The following is a 21,254-nucleotide window of genomic DNA, read 5'->3' as shown; positions in this document are numbered from 1 at the left end:
GGAAGGAAAGCCCAGTCCAAGCAGTAGTCCTTTAGAAGGGAGCAGGAGAAGCTTCTCCTCTTCTGTCTGCACTTTTGGGGCAGGTAGGTACCTGGTGTCTCAACACGTTGACAAAAGGGTTTTGCTCTGGGAGGAGCTGGGAGGCCTGACATTCTCCTTTTTCCTAGTCTCTGCCTATAATCCCCTTTTGCTAGTTCCCTGGCTTCCTCCAGGGCCTTCTAAATCGCTGGTCCTCTCCCAGTTCCGGGGACAGGTGAGCCTCTTTCCTTCTGGAGTCCTTTCATTTGGACTCTTCTGCTGGGCTCTCCTCGCGCTGTCCCCCGCTGGGCTCCGCAGTTGGTTCTTTCCACTCCCTGCCCGCCCCTCTGCATCCTCTGTCCTCTCACTGCTGTCGGCCCAGGGGCTTCCTCTGATGACGCGTTTTACTTGCCTTGGGCGGAAAGCGCCTGTGGTGGAGGAAGGCAAAGTTCACTCCCAGTACCTGCCCCCTGCTCTGGGTCCTACCGAAGTAGGAAACGGTGAAAGAGGGTCCTGTGCTGTTCTGCATGGAAGCGTTGCTTCTGCTCAGCTGTCCCTACACCATGGACTCAGTACCTGCCACTGTGCCTTCTGTCACTGCTTTCCCGGGGGACCCGGAGCTCCTGGGACCCCTGTCGGTGCTCTACGCAGCCCTCATTGCCAAGCTACTGGAGGTGACGGTCCCATTCCCAGGGAGGGACCCCAGCTCTGGCAGGCGGGTGGCTGAGTTCTGGCGGAGTGGGTGCACTGACTGTCGTGGCGACGGAGAAATGGAGTGTGTCGGGCCCAAGGCAAGCAGGACTTGACTGTATTGTTAAGCAAGGCCGGTGAGAGTGTACTTGAGCTTTCCCCACTTGCACTTTTTTTTTTTGACGGAATAGAGGTGACAACCTCATGGTATGTTCCGAAATGCAGCCAACATTCCAAACAGCTAAGGTTACTACAGGTGTTTTCCCTACGGAGACTGCTGGGGAATTGGGCCCAAATGACAGTTATCTCCTATTACGTGTAGAGGGCGGTGAAAACAGGGAAGAGTAGGCAGGTGTTTACTGCACTGCCTTTGAGCAACCATTTAAAATTAGGCTTTGAATTTTATAGAAGGATGTTAAATTCAGAGAAGTTTAAGCCAGTTTTCAAGAGGTGTCTGAAATTACATGTCACTTATCTGTTTATATAAGAGTGGAATGGAAGTAAGATTTAAAATCTTATATCATCATTGTTTTTATTTGTTGCCATAAAATTAATTAGTTCTTTCATATATTTAAGTTTTTGTCTTAAATGAATTTTTTAAATTATAAAAACCAGGTTATTTAAGAGAAAAGAATGATCCAGAGGGATTCTAGCCAGGTGTTAGACAATGTGATGATATAGGGCCTGTTACAAACTGGAAATGTATGCTCAATTTAAAGTATTTAGATTCGGGCTGGGGTTGTGGTTCAGTGGTAGAGCGCTTGCCTAGCATACATGAGGCACTGGGTTGGATCCTCTGCACCATATAAAAACAAAACAATGTGTCCACCCTAAAACTAAAGATACATAAATAAATATTTTTTAAAAAAGTATTTAGATTCATTATACTTGAAAACACTGCAAGCCAACAAAAAATGTGAGACTGCCAGTATCCTCTCTCTTGAAGAAGCTATTGGAAAATATTGAGGAGGTGGATTTCTGATGAGGAGGTTGGTTTAGAATTGCCATGATTCTTTGTGACTGTTTTGTTATAAATTTAAGGTTTCCCATTTCTTCTAATTTGTCTGTTTCAGCTGTTTACTACATTGCCTGATGATACTCAACCTGGGCCTGATTTTTATGGACTACCATGGAAGCCTGTAGTTTTCACTGTTTTCTTTGGGATTGTATCCTTTGTCATTTTCTTTTGGAGAACTGTTCTTGTTGTGAGTAAATTAACTTTCTTATACCTCAGCACATAAGCACAAGGATTATTTTATATAGTCACTGCCCCCCCCCTTTTTTTTCTTTTTCAATTGCTAAAACACAAATTAGTGGTTTAAGTCAAACTAACCTTATAAAATAATTTAGTGTGGGTGCAGTTGGTAGAACTGGTAATTCTTACAGCCATCCTGACCAGTAGTTTCATATGTATCAGAAGTCTTAAAAGTGGGATAAAAGATGGGATAGGTTAGATAAATATCCTTTTATGTAGCATATATGTCTAGTAATCTATCTTAAAGAAATAACTATGCTTTGAAGATTTTGGTAATGTTTTTCAATGGAACAGTGTATTAGATTGAAGACTTAGCACAACATAATTCATTTAGGGGTTATTGTATGTTCAATTAATGGAATAGTAGGCAGATGTATTTATTTCAAAGCTTTGAGGTACAGAAAATGCTCACAATTAAATGTGAAGTGGGGAAAAAAAGCAGAAACTAAGATTTAAATGTTGATGAACTGTATGTTAATATAAACACATATAAACAGGGGGAAATGCTGCAAAGAAATACAGTAAAATGAGAAAAAGGAGATGAGATAATTTTTCCAGTCTTTTATATAAATTTTTCCCAGATTTTATGATTTGATCATATGTTCAGAAAATACCTTTTTATTTGGAAGTATAGATTATGTGTTGTCCAAAAATCCATTAAATGTTTTGTTCATTAAGTCTTTTTTTTTCCTGAGCAGAATTAGTCTATCTCTGTGTATATGTGTACATATATGTATAAGAGTGTGTGTGTGTGTGTGTGTGTGTGTGTGTGTGTGTGTGTGTGTGTATATGCGCTTATACATACTTATGTTTGTACTGTAGGTCATTCTGTTTCATAGTTATTTAACATAATTGGAAGAAAATTATTTTAGGTAAATGGACTTTGCATATGAAAAGCCTAACAGTTAAAGAGGCCAAAAGCATTGGATACAAATCTTTTCAAATCTGATTGTTCTTTTTCTGATTTCTTAATTATATCAGACATATCATTGTTAGGATAAGTTTCCTCTCCTTGTACAATTGAGTGTAAAATCTCTTAGAAAGTATTCCCTTCTTAAATAGAAGAATCGTTTGCCTGGATTCCTGTGAGGAATTTTCTAATCTCATTGAACTTTTTCTCAGCTAAAAGGAAATAGAAGGATAAAGAGAAGGGAAAAACATGAAAACATTTTATATTTCTCTCTCTTGTTTCTTTCATTTCAAGAACCCTGGTACCTGTTTCTCTTTTCACTAGGTTATGTGGGATCTGGTTCCTAGCTTGTTGCTCCTCAGTTTCAGCATTTGACTTTGGAACTTTCGTCCTTACCTTAGATGACTGCTTTTATGCTACTTCCCATTTTCCTCTGTTGTCATTTTGAGTAAAAGGTTAGCAAGGCTATGACATTAAAGAAATGTTTATTTCTTTCTGTGTTGGAGTTTTCTGAATGCAATTTCCTATTACGAAGATCCCATGGATGATCCATGGACACATCTGAGTATCCCATCACCATTTATAACATTTGAAAGGACAAGTAATATGCTAAGTTACAAAGAAATTTAGTGATGTTTTAAAAAAATTTCTGCTTACGTTTTATTATCAGGTAGTTTATTGCTGTCTTTTGGAAATGATTGTTTTTGTCCTTTCCAGAATATGTTAATTGTCATTTCTCTTGTTGCTTGTGCATTTTCTTCTAGCAGTCTTCCCTTTCAGATTTCTTGCTATATATTTAGTGGTTTGCAGAAATAAGATGATGTAGCCTCTTAGTTTCTAAATTCAGCCAATAGCCAAATTTAAATTGGAGTTCTAAGATGTTTTCTGGTGAGTGAAAGTGGCATATCTTAGTACAAAGATTATGCCTTTAATATTGTTTCCTCAGATTCCTTTTGAATAGTCATTGTTTCTAGACTTTATCCTGGTTATTTAGAATTGTCAAGTAAATGATTTTGAGTACACACACACACACACACACACACACACACATATTTACTGTGAAATAAGGTGCATATCTTAGTGTTTTTATGTCAGAGGCTATTTATGAAATATCACTACCAATTAAATTTTAAAGGCTTGTTAACCTTTACTTATTTTTAATCCTATAAATTATTATCCTGAACCAGAATGTTATTAAATTCTCACTTGGTTATGATTCTGATTGTTGTTTTAGGAATGCTGTTTCTATTGAGCAGATGTTTGATATCAAATTTAATCTTTTTTCTCTCTTCTAGGTAAAAGATAGAGTATATCAAGGTAAATTTTTAGGTCTCTTAAACTTGTAATAACCCTTTGTATTGGTGTTTGATGTGTGTTTTATGTATGTTAGAAGTAGATACAGTGACTTTTAATGTCTATTATCTTTTTTACCTCCTGAAAATTTTACTGTTCCTAGGTTGCTAGCATGGATAATAGAGTAGATGATGATGGTTCCAACTCTGAGATAGGAGATAAAGAGGAGGAACAAATTGTGGATAGGGAGATGATAAGTTTTAATTTGGGGCAGATTAACTTTGAATATTGATATAATGCAGATGTATTACATTTGAAGAGTATTTCTATGCTAATGATTTAATCATGCATTAAGTAATTGAGTAGATAATTTAAAGAATGGTAATGTGAATCAGTATGTTTTCATTTCTGTTTTTCTTTGCAAAGAATTAAATGATTCCATTTTCTGAAAAGAAAGTGTTTTGAGAAGGGAGGAATATCAAGCTACAACACTTTACTGTATTTCCCATCTGTGAAATAAGCTTAAATTGAAATATCATTTTGGATGGGAGGGGTACCTGGGATTGAACTCTGGGGCACACTACTGAGCCACATCCCCAACCTCCTATATTTAGAGACCAAGTCTCACTTAGTTGCTTAGTGTTTCGCTCTTGCTGAGGCTGGCTTTGAACTTGGGATCCTTCTAGCTCAGCCTCCTGAGCCACTGGGATTACAGGTGTGTACCATTGCGCCCAGCAAAATATCATTGTTCTTATATTTTTCTTAAATTTTAATAATTTTTATACTCTTATTGCTAATAAGCATAGATTGCTTTTTAAAAGCATAATAGCTATGCTAAGAAGTATTTCCTCATAGTACCATATAACATGTCTTTGCTTTTAGTAGATTGAATAATTGAATTTCATTTAGTGATTGTAATAATCTTGTATATTTCCCCCTTTTAGTCAATGAACAGCAAATTTCCAAAAAGGTGAACAATTTCATAAAAGAAAATGAAGAACTAATGCAGAAATTGTCAAATTATGAACAGAAGGTATAATTATTTTTTTGTTTCTTTCTCCCTTGGTTCTAGCTTGAATCATTTCTACCTGTTTTAATTTAAAAATCGTATTTTAAAAATTTTTTCATTATTTCCTACAAATCATCCAAATTCTAAGCAGTCATGTATTAAGTACTGCTTTCTTCTGGAAAGGGTCACTTGTCTGGAAGTAACTTGTATAGTAGCACTATAATTTGTGTATCTTAATTCTGAATGCTTTATTTGCATAGGTGAAGGAATCAAAGAAACAGGTTCAAGAAACCATGAAACAAAAAATGATTCTTTCTGATGAAACAACTAAATACAAGGTAAAAATCCCTTCTTTGGGGGGAATTACATTCTAAACTCAAAAGTAAATGTAATGAGTGAGTAATCTTGACACCTATTTTTTCCAGGATAAAATGAAGCTTCTTGAAAAAGCTAATGAACTTCTGGATGAGAGAGCTAAAAGTCTTCATGTTATGTTAGAATCTGAGAAAGAACAGAAAGCTAAGAATCAGGACTTGGTAAGAGTTTTGCTGCTAAATGTTACTGCAATTTGGCTTTTGAAATATTTTGTAAAATTGGTTAAGTTAAACTTAGTCTGACTGTTAACTAAAGTAAGATTAGGAGCCAAGGAAGTTGAACCCACTTCTGCCCATTTTGTGGAACTTTTAAGTAATGATACAACAAATTATTTTTATGGGCCTAGGAAATATTTTTATTCTCAACCTTGGATAATTTTCATATTGCTTTGCTCTGCCCTTGGAAACATGCAGAACAACTAAAAAACTATTGTCCAGTTGAACAATATTTGTTTACTTTTTACTTGAAAGAGTAATGAATTAATCAATTTTCTGTACTTAAAAAAAATTTATTTCATTTTCAATTCATGTTTCATTTTCAATTTCTATAAGTTTCTATAATTACATAAAAGTTGCACAAGATAGTAGAGAGTGTGTTCTGAAATATCCTACCCCCAAGTAAGCTTGATCACCTAGCTGAGGTAGTATTTATCAGATTTCTCCACTGTAAAAATTCTTTCCAATCCTTTTTATATTGTATTCTTTGGAAGTTACCATGCACAGCCCACAGTTAAAGTATGAAGAGTTACAAGCTCAGGATGCAGCTCATGGTAGAGCACTTGCCTAGCATACATGAGGCCCAGGATTCAATCCCAGGCATTGCAAACAAAGATTGCAGAGTTATATCCACTTCCTTAAGGAGCGGGTATATTTATAAATTTTTTGGATTTCTTCTGTATGTGAGATTAGTCTATTCTTCCTTAAATTTTATCATTTTTTACTTCAGATAAGAAAATTTTAAAAATGATCTTGGGAAATTTTTTTCTCTATCACTAGAAAAAAATTACTAATTTGAACTGGTTTACTTGAAACAGTAATTAATTAGTTAATTTTCTGTGCTTTAAAACATTTTATTTACTTATTGCATTATGATTTTCTATACTTTGACCTTTTTTTTCTGGTTATCTCATAAACAGTAAGGTTGTGGATGCCATGAAATATTTATGACTTCATTTTCCCTCATCTCTTTCAGTTCTTGATTTTTTGCTTAGTCCAAAGCTGGATCCCCTGCATTTACCTGAAATGTAATGGGATGGCTTGACAAAAATTTTGTTGTGTTTATCTTTTTAGTATATATATGTGTGTGTACACACACACACATATATATATATCAGTATTTCTACTAAAATCCTAATGCATATTTTGTGTTCTGTTTTCACCTGGCAGATAATGGAAAATAAGAAAACTATAGAGAAGCTTAAAGATGTCATTTCAGTGAATACTTCTGAACTTTCAGAGGTAAAGCTGCCAACTCTTGCTAACGGATATTAATACTATATCTTAGTTTTGTTGCAGACCAAAAATTTGAGGTGTGCTAAAATGTGCAAAAAATGAGAACTGTATGATGTGTGGTTTGGGAAAGTATAACTTTGTTTTTTCTTTGGAATTAATTCACTAACTGTAGTGTTTTGCATTAGCTTCACATTGTCCTTAATGAAGCTAAGCTTCGTGAAGAGAAGGTGAAGTTGAAATGCTGTCAGCTTCAGAAAGAAAATACCATGCTTAAGAAGAAGAAAGAGCAGGTAAATAAAATTTGATGTCATACATAATGTAAACTAGAGAAGTGAATATCATTATCTTGTATCTTTTTTGGATCTGTTTCTGAGGTAAGGAATATTCATGTAGGACCTTTTCTAGATATGCAAAGTTTAAACAATGCTCCCCAAATTGAGTGCATATATATGGTCTCCATCTGTTTTGGATTTTTGGATTATTGCTTTTCTTATCAAATGTCAATCAGTTATTAACTTGCATAGCCTCAAAGAAACTTTTTAAACCAGAAAATTAAGTGTTTTATGATCCTCTTTTGAGTAATTACTGATTCACTGGCCAAGGGAAGATTACATGATAAGGAATCTAAATTTAGGAGACAGTCATATGTGCCCAGCCATTCCTGCTGGAGGTAAATTATTTGAATTGGCAGCAATTTTCTGGGGAATGCAATAAACAGGCTCAACTTCCTGATAGCTCTGATGTTCTTACTGCAGCTGTGAGAGTTGAGGCCACTCTGCCCTCTTCCTTAACCAAGGTCTCAACCTCCTCGATTGAGGGAGGCCACCGAGGAGTATGGCTCTGTATTTCTTTGTCTAAGTCTTGTAGTCCTGATGTATCCAGTGCAGAAACCCCTCCCTAACCCATAGGAATTCATGTGTTTTGACTTTTCAGTTGCAGCAGGAAGTGAAAGACTGGAGTACATCACACGCTGAGCTCAGTGAACAAATGAAATCATTTGAGAAGTCACAGAAAGATTTACAAGTAACGCTTAGTCTTAAAGATGATACTATTAATGTAAGTTTATACTCCAAATACATGTTTCATCTCATGAATTCTCCTGAAATCTTTGAATTAAAATCGAGAGTCTTCCAACCTTTTGCTCCTTTTCTAGGCTCTAACTAATTACATCACACAGTTGAATAGGTTACAATGTGAATCTGAATCTGAGGATCAAAGTCGAGATGAGTCAGATGAATTAACCAATGGAGAGTTAGCAGGTAAGATCAGTCTCAGGGAGGTTGAATCCTTTTTTGCTTTCCTGTCTTTAATTAAGTATACAGATGCCACTTTTCAGCTGGCTGAATTTCTTCTTAAGCTTCAGGGTTGTAGACACATATCACTGGATCTATAGATATGTCTGTTGCATTGACAGAGGTGGGTTGCTGGGGTATAATGTAGCAATAGGCATGTGAAGAACACTTGACTTTTTCTATCCCATTGAAAACTAGTAAGTACACTGCAGCTACAATAGTCACATCCTATACCTCTAAGTATTGAACATTGTACAGTAAGAGAAATTTATTTCTTAACTTATGCAGATGATACTTGATTTTGATACTCATCATCTCTATGGCTCTGTGGTTTTAAGTCCACATTCAGTCTTAAGAGTCCGGAGGTAGTTGGAACCATAAACTAAGGCTGTGAGAACAGAGGCTAGAGACTATCAGAAAGCTAGAGAGGGAGTGTAACAGTGTTTACTGATGAGGAAAATATTTCCAGATGTTTTCTCCCAAGTTGGATATTGCTTACATAGCAAGTATTTCAAACCACACCTGGTAGTAGATTCAGGGAGAAAATAGAGGATTGAATCTTTCTAAACAAGACACTTACTTGCCCAGGTGAAGATAGATCTGAGAGAGAAGAAAAGCTTTTTTTTTTTTTTTTTTTTTTTTTTTTTTTTTTTAAAGATAGAGTGAGAGAGAGGAGAGAGAGAGAGAGAGAGAATTTTTAATATTTATTTTTTAGTTCTCGGCGGACACAACATCTTTGTTGGTATGTGGTGCTGAGGATCGAACCCGGGCCGCACGCATGCCAGGCGAGCGCACTACCGCTTGAGCCACATCCCCAGCCCAAGAAAAGCTTTTATCTTACAAGAATAACATAGATAACATTTTAGTTGTGCAAACTAGAAATTCACCTTTTTTTTTTAAAAAAAAACAGACACAGTACTTTTATTTATTTTTATGCTGAGGATCAAACTCAGTGCCTCACACATGCTAGGTGAGCACTTTACCACTGAGCCACAACCCCAATCTGAAATTCACCTTTTTCTTTTTTTTTTTTTAAATCTAAGCTTGCAATTCTCTTAAAAGTCATTAGTCTAATCAGTTTAATTATTTAATTGATTTTTTTTCTTCCGGTGTTTGAACACAATCATTCTTTAGTTTGGGGAAGTTAGGAGAATATAGAGTTAAAAGTAAGGAAAGGAAAAGCTAAAAGTCTTTTGTTTTTTAGGTGATCGGAACGAGAAGATCAAAGATCAAATTAAGCAGATGATGGATGTCTCTCGGGTATAGTTCTTTGTAAGAGTCCCATAGTGCCTGTGAATTCTTCCTGTGCCTCACTTTTAAGAATACCTCTCTTTTCTGCAATTTTTAGACACAAACTACAATATCAGTAGTTGAAGAGGATCTAAAACTTTTACAACTTAAGCAAAGCGCCTTGATGTCCACAATATGTAATCTAGAAGGTGGGTTCTTCTTGAGAAGAAATTACCATGTTGAAAAGACTTAAAATTTTATTGGAAAGATAAAGAATGGCTTCTTGCTTTCATGCTTCTTACTTTTCTTGGCACTACTCCCTCAAACAAGTTCTTAAGTCCTTGTACACATATAGAGATAAGCTGTTTTATCCTTTACAGACCAAATAAAGAAATTAGAAAGTGACTGCAATTCACTACGGTCTTCTAAAGCTGAACTGGAAGAGGAATGCAAAACTCTTAGGCAGAAAGTGGAGATTTTAAATGAACTCTACCAGCAAAATGAGATGGCACTACAAAAGTAAGATTTTCATTGTTTGTTATTGTTATCACTGTGTGAACTAACAGATAATTTTATCTTTTCTTAAGATTATTTACAATTTTTTCTAGTTGTAATAAGTAGAGATTTGTCTTTTTTCCTTTGTGTTTTGTTTCCTATAAGTTGCATTTTTCTTTCCATCGTCAGTCTTAAGAGTCCTGAGGTAGTTGGAACCATAAACTAAGGCTGTGAGGACATCGTAATCAATTGTCAAATTCATATGAAGGCAGGAAGTGGTAAACTGGTATTAACAGTCACTGATGTGGAAATACCTCTCAAAAGATCTAGGCCCTTTCTATGATCCCACTATTTATTTTAATTACCTTTCATTGTGATCAGTTATGTAATTCTAATGTTTTGAACTTTTATCTCTAACTCTGGACCTTTAAAAATACTGAGTGATTTGGAATGACATGTTTTAGTAGAATAAAAACTTCAAAAAGGAATAATATTTACTTATTGATGGTACAAGTTTTGGACTTGAATATCTCAGATGTTCACACTAAAAATTGAACTGTGGCAAGGACCTTAGGAGTTATGATTACAGAAGTACTTGTTTGTAGTATATATTTATATATTAATCTTCTCAGTGTGGAGCTAGTTATTTTTTGAAAGTTCATTTGAAGTTTTTAATCCACAAAAATACTTGAATTCTCTAAAAATAGGTTTTTTTGTGTCAGATTTTGTTTGTTTGCACCTGAGTTTACTCTTCGGCATATATATATATATATATATATATATCTTGTTAAAGCAAAGACAGACCTTCTTATAGACCTAACTATTTTTAGGTATTTTGACTTCTGTTGCCTAATTAATGCATTAAATATTGAAACCTTTCCATTAACTTTTCTAAAATTCTGTGATCTCCAAGCGACCTTTTTAGAATCTCAAATTTTTGTTCAGGCCAGTTCTAAATGCCTGGCCTGTTTCAAAGAAACATTTCTCATTTTATCACTTTTTATTTAAGAGAACACTTGTTTTCTCTGTCCCTACTAGTAATATGAATGACCTAAATGGCAATTAATTTTCTTTGTAATGCAGTTAAATTACAGCACTATTTTCCTCAACTCCTCCAAAATTCATTCAGTCATCATCTGTGGTTTTACTCTTTTTACTCATCCCCAGGTACTATGTTAGTTCATGCCTGTGTCATCTTTTCTGTTTCTAACCTAGGTCATCTGTCTTCATTCTCCATTATTTATATTTTTATATAATTTATTTCAAATTCTTAGTAATTTTCTCTATAGCTGCTTGAGTGGACTTTCTAAAATATGTCTGTCCATGTCAATATGTGCCTGTGGTTTATGAAGAATTTGCTTTCTATTTGATGACCTGTTCTTTTTTTCTTCCTTGTATCTTTTTAATAGTTTAAATATTTTTAATTATTTTCCTCATCCCCTGTATAAGCTTGATGTAATCATAAATTATAATGGAATTATAATTATATAATTGTAATTATATAATTATAATTATAATTTTATTCATCTTCTCATAATTTAAAGGCCATGGTATATATTCTGGATTTAATAAAAACCTGACATAGATTAATAGGTTTATTATTTTTTTTTATGGGCTTTAAGTAGCTCCCGAATCAGATAACTGTTGTGGCATTGTATGTTAGTACTTCATATACTGTGAACTCCATAAGACATTCATTCAATTTATACACATATTTAAAGTTTCTGTAGTTCTGCATTCTACACTGTTGGTTTCATATTTGAAATTATTTTCATTCTATTTGAACATTGTCCTTTAATGATAGATTTGATTAGTGTATCAAAGTAGTAGAAGGATAAACAGAATAGTATTTTATCCACTAAATATTGCTACCTTTATAATCTGTATTAGGTTGACATGAACTTCATGATTAGAGTTAAAACCAGTTTCCATTTTTAAAGGATCTCTCTTTTGGCTACTGAATTTTGACTGTTACTTAGTTTTAGCAATTTAAAAATATCCAATTAATTACCATCTGTTCTAAATTTTTTCTTTAAGGAGTCCATTATCATTGTTGTTTGGTCTTATCCCTCCCCTAGTTCCTGTAGTCATTTCTCTGTTTTTTTTAACAGTTTTATTGGGAAGTGCCTAGGTGTAGTTTTCCCCACCCCACCCACTTTTTCCTTTTGCAGTTATGTTGTTTGGGACCATTAAATATTTCTTGAGTCTTTTTTTAAATGTTGATTTTACCTCATTCTCTCTTCTGATTATAATAATGCATATTAGAATTTGATTTCCCCTGCCTCCTACATTCTGGATTTACTTCTTCTGGATATTTTCTTCTGACCTGTCTTAAAAGTGCTAGGATTTATTTTACTTCCCAAATCTGCTGCTAAAATCATTCATTGAGTTTAGGATTTTAAAAAGTTCAGGGTTTAAAATATTATTTTAGTTGTAGATGGACATAATATTTTATTTTATTTTTTATAGAATTTTTTTAAGAGAGAGAGAAAGAGAGAATTTTAATATTTATTTTTTAGTTTTTAGCGGACACAACATCTTTGTTTGTATGTGGTCCTGAGGATTGAACCCGGGCTGCACACATGCCAGGCGAGCGCACTACCGCTTGAGCCACATCCCCAGCCCGACACAATATTTTATTTATTTTATGTGGTGTTGAGGACTGATCCCAGTGCCCCACACATGTGTGGCACGTGCTTCACCACTGAGCCACAACCCCAGTCCTATTTCAGTACTACAGCTCAAACCCAGGACCTTGAGCCATGTGCTCTACTATTGAGCTACCTCCCCAGACTCCTTGCTCTTTCTCATAAGGGACTAGTGTCTTACTGCTTTCCAAGCTATCTTTAATCTCATCATTCTGCCTCTGCCTCCTGAGTATCTTCGATTTTAGGTAGGTCACCACACTCAACTATTTCTTGGTTTTATAGTTTCTAATCCTTTGACAAAATTCATAATCTTTTTTTTTTCCTCTTTTGTGGTGCTGGGGTTTGAACTCAGAGCCTTGTGCATGCAAGGCAGCACTCTAACAACTAAACTATATTCCCAAACCTGAAATTCATAATCTTGACTTTACTTTTTTGAGTATATAAAGCACAGTGATTTTAAAACATGTGCGGATAACCCCATTAGGTGGTTTCCTTTTCTGTGGGATTTTTTTCTCACAGAATTTTGTCTTATGGAGTGCCTGATCAGTTTTGATTGGCTAACATTGTTGTGATAATTATAGATAAAATTTGAGGACTAAGATGAAGTTATCTTTTTATAGAAAAGTGTTGAGGTTACTTGAGTAAGATTGTCTGTCACTTTAAACTTAGTCAGCAATTAAGATAATTCAAAAATGGCTTGTCTTTTCAATGTTTCAGTATTGTTCCTTTTGGATTTTTTGCCTGTTCATCACTTAAGTGTGCAGTACTTTCTAATCTAAACTCAAAGGCTAGGGCTTTTATTAAGGGTCCCTTTATTTGTAGCCCCAAACACTTGTTTTTTTCTCTAAGCCCAGGAATTTGATGAAGGCTTAGTTCAGACTCATTATATCTTTGTGTTATCTTCAATATGTGGGTAAACCTAGGAGAAAAGTACCTTAAAGTGCCAGCCTTACTTGTAATTCTGAGATTCCTTTTTCTAATGGATCTTGGCCACATACATATATCTTCACTGCCTTTTTAGCTTGGATCCTTTCAAACACAATTTTATATTCTTATAAAGATGTTTTGATTGTTCTTAATGCTCTCAGACTAACTCTTTGATAATTGGAAACAAAATTCTCTCTGTCCTTCAAGATTCAGTTTTCTCCATATTCCTTCTTAAGCCAGTGGGGAAAATTATTATATTCCTTTAGGTGTCATTTATACCTGAAACAGGGAGCTCTTTTATTCTTTAGCATCTTACAAGGTAACTAGTATATTATAGCCACTCATAAAATACTTGCTGAAGAATTAAATGAGAAGCTATATAAGAATATATAATCCCCTTTTTCTATTTGGTATCAATAATCCTTTTTTACTATAGTTCTTCTGATTTATGGAAAATTAAGTTTCAATTTAATTATCTTTTGAATTGGAACTATGGCTAAAGTAATACAAGGATAGCAGAAAATAGTATTTTTTAAATCATTAAATGTGGCTACCTTTGTCTCAGTAGATGAACATCTTGAGTTTCATGATCAGAGTTAAAACTTGTCAGTAGATAATACTCTGATCGTGGGTCAGTTTGGCTTCTTTTCAGACATTATCAAAACTCAGATTTGTCTTTTTGCTTAATTGCAATTCTTTTGAAATAGATATCTAAAGTGTGAAAAATGTTCTGTCGTTAATTGCATAGCTAAAAAGACATATTCTAGAAGATTTTTTCTTTGACTGACTATATCTTTATTATGGTACCAGTCTTGGATTGAGAAAAGAGTTCCTCCATGACAAAGATATACTTAGTGTCCTACCCATGGCAGAAACGAGAAAAGAATTATCCCCTGCTTTATCCTAATATGTTTAATTATGTTAGGTTGATCAGTCCTGATCTTCCACATTGAAGTAAAGTGAGTTTTTATTATCTTACACACAGGATACTTGCCCTTGGGGCACATGTTGTTTTCACATTTATTTTATTTACTGGTAAGTAGAGAATTAAGAGGAGAAGTTAGAAAATGTAAGTGATTTGCCAGAGTTTGATTTACGAAATTGCAGGTTTGAATTTCTATTTTATGTGCCTAAGCATTTTATAGAATTGTGGGAAGTGATATTTACAAAGAGAAACTTTTGATTTGATAACTGGCTTTATTTTAGGAAACTAAGCCACGAAGAATATGAGAGACTAGAAAAAGAGCAGCGGCTGTCAGCTGCAGATGAAACGGTGGTTTCCGCTGTACAGGAAGTTAAAAATTACAAGTGAGTTCAGTTTCTAAAGGAGGGTGTCAATGTCTAATGATCTAGTGTTAGCTTTCTTTTTTAATCTTTTTTTACATTATGTAGATAGAAGAAAATAGCATGGAAGTATTAATAACGAGAGGATATGAATACATTCAATTCACACAGGAGAAAAAATAAATTTCAACTTTACAAATGAAAAATGTTAACAAAAAATTTACTTACACCCAGTGGGAAAGACCATAGGGAACTTGGTCAATGCAAACAATTCTGGGGGTTTTGATTGTTGTAGTAATTATTTAAGAAATTTTTTCCCTTGAGACAGGGTCTCAGTTGCATAGGTTCCCACTTAATTGCTGAGACTGACCTCGAACTTGTGATCCTCCTGCCTCAGCTTCCCAATCATTGGGATTACTTGCATGTGGCATTGCACCTGGTCTGTAGTATTAGTTTTGATCACACTGGATTCATATAACTATAGAAATGTTTTTCTTATGTATGATAAAGTCTTTAAAAGTATAGCTGATGGAATAAAGGGAAAATGGTCAGAATGTTTCAAATGTTATTCAATTGTTGTAATTCTTAGGCGGAGAATTGAAGAACTGGAAGAAGAACTACAGAAAACCGAGCGCTCATTTAAAAACCAGGTAGTAATTAATACTGTCCTGTAGTTGCAGAATTCTTTGTATCTAATACAGACAATTATAGGCTATTATAATGAGTCCCTAAAAACATATTTTTTTAATGTGTTGTCTTTTTCAGATTGCTGTGCAGGAGAAGAAAGCTCATGATAATTGGGTAAGATTTTTTCCCCCTTTTCTTTATTTTGTGCATAGCCTACCGCAACTGAATTTGAATATTTTCTCTTTAATAGCTCAAAGCTCGTTCTGCAGAAAGAGCTATAGCTGAAGAGAAAAGGGAAGCTGCTAATTTGAGACAGAAGTATGTGATTTTGGTATCTTACTATATGTTTTATAGTGTTTTAAGGTTATGCTAGATATTATCTATGAAGGAATAGATTGCTGTTTCATAATTCAGCCCATTCTTTCTCAATATTCAAGACTATTGGAAATGACCCAAAAGATGGCAATGCAGCAAGATGAACCCATGATTGTAAAACCTATGCCGGGAAGACCAAATTTACAAAATCCTCCTCTGAGAGGTAGGGGGCACTTTGTAAAAGGAGCTATTTTATTTCTTGGTGCAGAATGTATGTAAATTACTTTTTATTTCTGTGTGTAATGGTTATGAAATAATCTGAATGATTTGCTAAAGCAGGAGGTGAGGGTTGGTGTCAGGGAGAAGGCTACCTTAAAGTAGTAACACGGCATTGTTGTCTTTAGGTCCACTGAACCATAATGGCTCTTTTGGTCCATCCCCCGTGAGTGGTAGAGAATGTTCCCCTCCACTGACAGCAGAGCCAGCTGGAAGACCTCCTTCTGCTACTCTTAATCAAAAAGATATGCCCAGAAACGGATTTGGTGAGCATTCACATGTTGCTTTATAGTAAACTGCTTCAAGGTTTTGTTTTTTTTTCCCTTTTGAATATTCTAATAAAAACATAGAATTTGGGCCTGTACAATACATAGAAGATAATTTCTTACGTTATCTTAGTGAATGTTTTCTGTAAAATCTGTTCTAGAATAGAAAACATTTTTTTTTCCCCTGGAGGTCCCTGTATTGTTTTTTTCTTTTAAATTTTACACTGTGAAGTGTAAACCTTTATCTTTAAATTAAATCTCTATGGTGTTCCTTTCCAAAATATTATAAAAGTAGCCTTAAACTTTATGTAGCATACATATTTCCAACATGAAATACTGAGTCTTATTTCCAATTTTAAGTAGGACTGTAGTCTTGGTAAGATTGGAAGTCAGGTTATACAGACTAAAGAAAAAACAGCCTACACATACTTCAAGTCTATAGCTTAAAGTTTAGGACCAGTACTTATTAATCTGCTGTTCTATCAACCCAAGGCAGTTCTTTATTTTACTTAAGTCTCTTCATAAATTGTGATTTACGTATTGGGCAACCCATTTTTTTAAAAAAAATATTTTTAATTGTAGATGGACATGATATCTTTATTTATTTTTTAAATGTGTGCTGAGAATCAAACCCAGTGCCTCACACATGCTAGGCAAACACTCTACAACTGAGCTATGACCCCAACCTCTGGGCAACCCATTTTTAATGTTGCTTTCCAGTTATTGTTGAACCCTGACCTGTCCACCAGTGGTTTATTTCTTCTGAAAAATACATACAAGGGCTCTGATCTTTCTTTCCCAAGGGTCAATGGATGGACCTTTACCTCGTACTGGTCTTCTGAGGCATCTGGGAAACCCGTTGCCTCTGGTAAAGGGACCAAGTAATTTCAAAGAATCTTTAATTGTGGATGGAGGATTTTTATTCTTTTCATGTTAGAATAAGTCTGAATCCATTCTTTGATCTCTAACAGACCCAGGATGTGGTCCAGCTCACATGAACAGCAGCTCCAGAAGTTCTTCTCCAGCTAAGGTGACGAATGAGGGCAAGGTAAGTTCTGTAGTTACTGTGAATCATGTGGTCATGCAGGAACATGTAGCTTTCCTACAGTACTTTCTCTTTGCTTTATCCTTCTTTGTGTTCTATTTGTACTATCCCATTTGTTTTTTAAAAAGCAAACTGTTCCCCAAGAACCTGAGACCCCCTCAGTCTCCACCATTACTTCTTTGACTGAGCATCCAGTTGGAGTAAGTACTTAGAGGTTGAGAACTGAATTGGGTTTTATTCTGTGCATTTCTGGGAAGGATATTCAGAGCATGACACTGATCTTGTTTGCTTTAAACTGCATGCAATATTGAGCTTACTTTTCTCCTTAACTTGGGAATGTTGCTTAAGTGTGTACAACTGTAATGAACTACAGAATGTAAAAAGTTATCACTCTAACTTTATATGGTGTTTTGTGTTGAATCTTCTAAGGCAAAGTAAATTCATTATAAATTATATAATTCATCATTTTTATTTTTGTTTGGAAGAATGTTATTTAAGAATTCCTCTATTTGTGCAAACCCTATTTTGAGTGATTTGAATTAGATTGGTATCAGATTTTCTGAAAGTGAAATACTGTTTCAGTGAAACAATGATAATCTGAAATGACCACTTGAGCCAGTCCCAAGCAATGGTCTCATTTGTTCACATAAGTGTATTCTCTTGTAACTGTGTTGCTATTATATCTGGTAGGTCTTCTGCAGCTCTATAATAAAATAAATTTTTAATTGTTTAGTTTCAAACCCACTACTCATAGGAAATGATAAATCAATATCTCAAATGGTGTATAGTAAATGAAAGTAAATATTAAAGCCTTTTCTTCCCAATTTGTGTATATAGCACTGTGATGGAAAATACTTCTCAAGTTCCAGTGTATATATATATTCTAGGAATATACATCTCTGGAGAAATCTAAGGGCAGCTTAGATAAGACCCCAAACCCCTTTGTAGTAGAAGATTTAAAAGAGAGCAAAGACCCATTGTTAGAGAGGAGTAGAGGTGGGAAAAGCATGGCTTGGAGGCAAACCTGGGATTGAGTTTCTTTAATATGCAGTGTGGCCTTCAACAAATTATGATATTCCATTTGCTTTTGTTCCCTCTTATTTAAAACAAGACAGTCTACTTAAAGATCTCAGAGGTTGAATAATATATGAAAGACTTACCGAAGATACTCTGAATAGTAGCTATTATTACATGGGTAGAAAATGGATTTTTCATTTTATTCTGTTCATTCTTAATATGGAAGTAATGAGCTATTGTGATGAAAGGGAAGTGATGGGGAGGGGGGGAGTCCCTTTGAAATAGATTGTAGTGAATACAGCATGACATACTGGTCAGAAATCACCTCTGTTAACAACCTCTGCCAGTCCTCTTGCCTTTCCCTTTCCTGTGCAGATATAATCAGTAACAAACTGGTCCCTCTTGTGGCATCCTTCCAACTTCTGTAAGCTGTCAGTGGGAATACACAGGAGGGGTGGGTAGAGTTTTATTGCACTGATGGTGTTCTCTGGACAGGTGCCTGTTTTGGGTTTTAGCTTTTATCGGTGTTGGTACTTTGTCTTAATACATAGGAATTTTAAAACTTTTAACTTCTTTCAAATCTTAAATTGCAGGTGCATATGGCTATGAAAGGGCCCCCTCCTTTCTCAGGGGTACCCTTCATGGGCCCCCCCATGGGACCCCCAATGGGATGGCCTCCACCACCTCCCATTCGGTATGGACTGCCACTTCAGCTTGGTGGGCCTTTTGGGCCTCGGCCAATTCCTCCACCATTTGGTATGATGATCTGAATAGTAGTGATTGACTTATAAATCACATTCATCTTCCACTTCTATTGCTTGCTAAAACAGTTGGTTGCTATCTCAGGTCTTAACAATGAAAGGATAAAGCTGAGTACATTTTAACTTTTCCTCCAGTTTTCTGGGACATATGGGACACTACATAATCTTATACTGAGATAGGCAATAGCTATCTCTCATAGACAAGGATAAGGGGCTATATACAGAAAAGCCAGAAATATTACTTCTGCAGATGTTTGTTGAAAATCTGTTGATATGCACTGCAATAAATGGAAAGGTGGATGAGACGCATGCCATAACTTAAAATTTTGTCACAGATATGAAAATCCTACAACATAAAGTTTGTAATCACCCATAATGGAAGCATAAGCAGTAGGTTATAGAATATAGAAAAGGAAAAGTCAAACCCTCCTTACCTTGAGAAAAGTCAGAGGGAAGTGTTAAAGAGGAGGATTTAACAGTGACCTAATAAATGTTGCTGATTTAATTAGGTGGCTGTGGAAGGCCTTTTCCTGGAGGGCCTGCACCTTGATTCTGATGGCATGTGTAAAGTCCATGCTGAAATACTTCATGAATTTTTAATGGATAGAGTAATAAATAGTGGGATTTCCTTTTATCAAAATTTCTTTGATGTAGTAAAGTTCTTATTTCATAATCTATCATCTTTTCATGGTAATATAGTACTTACAAATATAAATGGAGCTCTTGTGAGATAGAAATTATTCTGCAATTATATAGTAGGGAAAGAAAAACGACAAGCCTGGAGCTAGGTAGAGCCATATTTAAATCCTTAATATGTTGCTTCATGGCTGGTTGGCCAAAGTCTATAACCTAAACTTGTTCCATTTCAGTTTGCCTCATCTGGCAAGTCAGGATGTTCACCAGTTGATGTTCTAGGCTTGAGAGAAATTAAAGACTATAATATCAACATACTTGAAATCACCCTAGTTCAGAAATTTCTGGGTATTTACATAACTTCCTTTTTATTTTTCAGGTCCTGGTATTCGTCCACCAATAGGCTTCAGAGAATATGCACCAGGTGTTTCACCTGGAAAACGGGATTTGTCTTTTGACCCTCGTGATTTTTTTCCAGGACCTGCACCAGCACCATTTAGACCTTTAGGCTCATTTGGCCCAAGAGAGTACTTCATTTCTGGTGCCCCATTACCACCTCCAACTCATGGTCCCCAAGACTATGGGCCACCACCTGCTGCAAAAGACTTAATGCCTTCAGGCTTTAAAGATAAAGCTCCACCTACACCTGATTCTCAGAGTAGTGAGGGATGTTCACAGGCCTTAAAACAGGGCCTGTAAAATTAACCTCTGACACTTAGTCAGAAAATGGACTATGAACTATTCATCGAGTTAAAGGATTATTGGCTTCAAAATATAAAAGTTTATTTTAAAAGGTTTATGTTTTTAGAATAAAGCTGCCTTGGCGCAGTATAAATTTTGAGCCAAAATATTTTCCCCCTAAATATCCCCACTTAAGCTAGAGTATTCTTCCAATTTTAAAATGTGCAATAAGGAATATCTTTGTTTTAGTTAATGTAGCATATACAATTGCTAAATGATTTAGAATGTCATAATTATGGACATTTCTTGTGGAAATGCTTTAAAACATGTATTTCCATTATCCTATTTTTAGTGTATTCCAGTTGATAACAGAGAAATGGTGTTTTATAAGCTTGATTTTTTTCTCTTTCAATATCTGGTCGCAGAGACTGTTACGCTAAAAATGTTTACTCAAAGATCATAAACTTCATTTTCCTTCTTGCTGAAGTTCTTTGTTGTAATAGTTCATAAAAAATTGTTTATTAATATTTCCCAAGTGTCTGTTGATTCATTGGATCGTCATGAGACTTTGTGCCATTGGGGAAGCATGTAAACTCACTCTCAGAACTGAAGATGGTGACTTGGCAGCATATTCCCTGTTGCTCACTGTTAAGGAGGCTGGACCTTGGTCTACTGTGGACTTCTACAGAGGATTTCTTTTACTTGTGAGAAGTCTTGTGGCTCTATTTTTGTAGCACATTCATGTACTTTTTTCTA

At 35.1% G+C, this 21,254-nt stretch overlaps 1 protein-coding gene across 2 annotated transcripts; it reads left to right on the top strand.

Annotated features, from left to right (window-relative positions):
• Positions 1-542: 542 nt before the first annotated feature.
• On the top strand, positions 543-21,025 carry LOC144372719 (transport and Golgi organization protein 1 homolog). Of its 2 annotated transcripts, XM_078036000.1 has the most exons (22): positions 543-692; positions 1,782-1,913; positions 4,169-4,190; positions 5,111-5,199; positions 5,436-5,513; positions 5,601-5,711; positions 6,936-7,007; positions 7,187-7,291; positions 7,935-8,057; positions 8,155-8,260; positions 9,498-9,553; positions 9,642-9,732; positions 9,904-10,042; positions 14,800-14,901; positions 15,467-15,527; positions 15,643-15,678; positions 15,755-15,822; positions 15,942-16,042; positions 16,224-16,361; positions 17,333-17,409; positions 19,017-19,179; positions 20,197-21,025. In XM_078036000.1, exons 1-22 carry the CDS (start codon positions 546-548, stop codon positions 20,514-20,516), a joined length of 2,337 nt encoding a protein of 778 aa, XP_077892126.1. In that variant the 5' UTR covers positions 543-545; the 3' UTR covers positions 20,517-21,025. The 2 variants fall into 2 exon arrangements, with proteins under 2 accessions (XP_077892126.1, XP_077892127.1); XM_078036001.1 differs by lacking the exons at positions 19,017-19,179; positions 20,197-21,025 and adding an exon at positions 17,535-17,768.
• The last annotated feature ends 229 nt before the right edge of the window (positions 21,026-21,254 follow it).

The sequence above is a fragment of the Ictidomys tridecemlineatus genome, unplaced genomic scaffold (genome assembly GCF_052094955.1).
Source record: "Ictidomys tridecemlineatus isolate mIctTri1 unplaced genomic scaffold, mIctTri1.hap1 Scaffold_150, whole genome shotgun sequence".
NCBI classification, from domain to species: Eukaryota; Metazoa; Chordata; class Mammalia; order Rodentia; family Sciuridae; genus Ictidomys; species Ictidomys tridecemlineatus.
The sequence above is the reverse complement of the archived record's forward strand: the minus strand, read 5'-3'. Positions and strand labels throughout refer to the sequence as shown.

What these genes read in the sequence shown, in the direction of transcription:
- LOC144372719 (XM_078036000.1), top strand. Translation starts at nt 546, where the DNA reads ATGGAAGCGTTGCTTCTGCTCAGCTGTCCCTACACCATGGACTCAGTA. An exon ending in TTTGGAGAACTGTTCTTGTT is followed by an intron (nt 1,914 to 4,168) that starts GTGAGTAAATTA and finishes TCTCTCTTCTAG; the next exon opens with GTAAAAGATAGAGTATATCA. An exon ending in ATGAAACAACTAAATACAAG is followed by an intron (nt 5,514 to 5,600) that starts GTAAAAATCCCT and finishes TATTTTTTCCAG; the next exon opens with GATAAAATGAAGCTTCTTGA.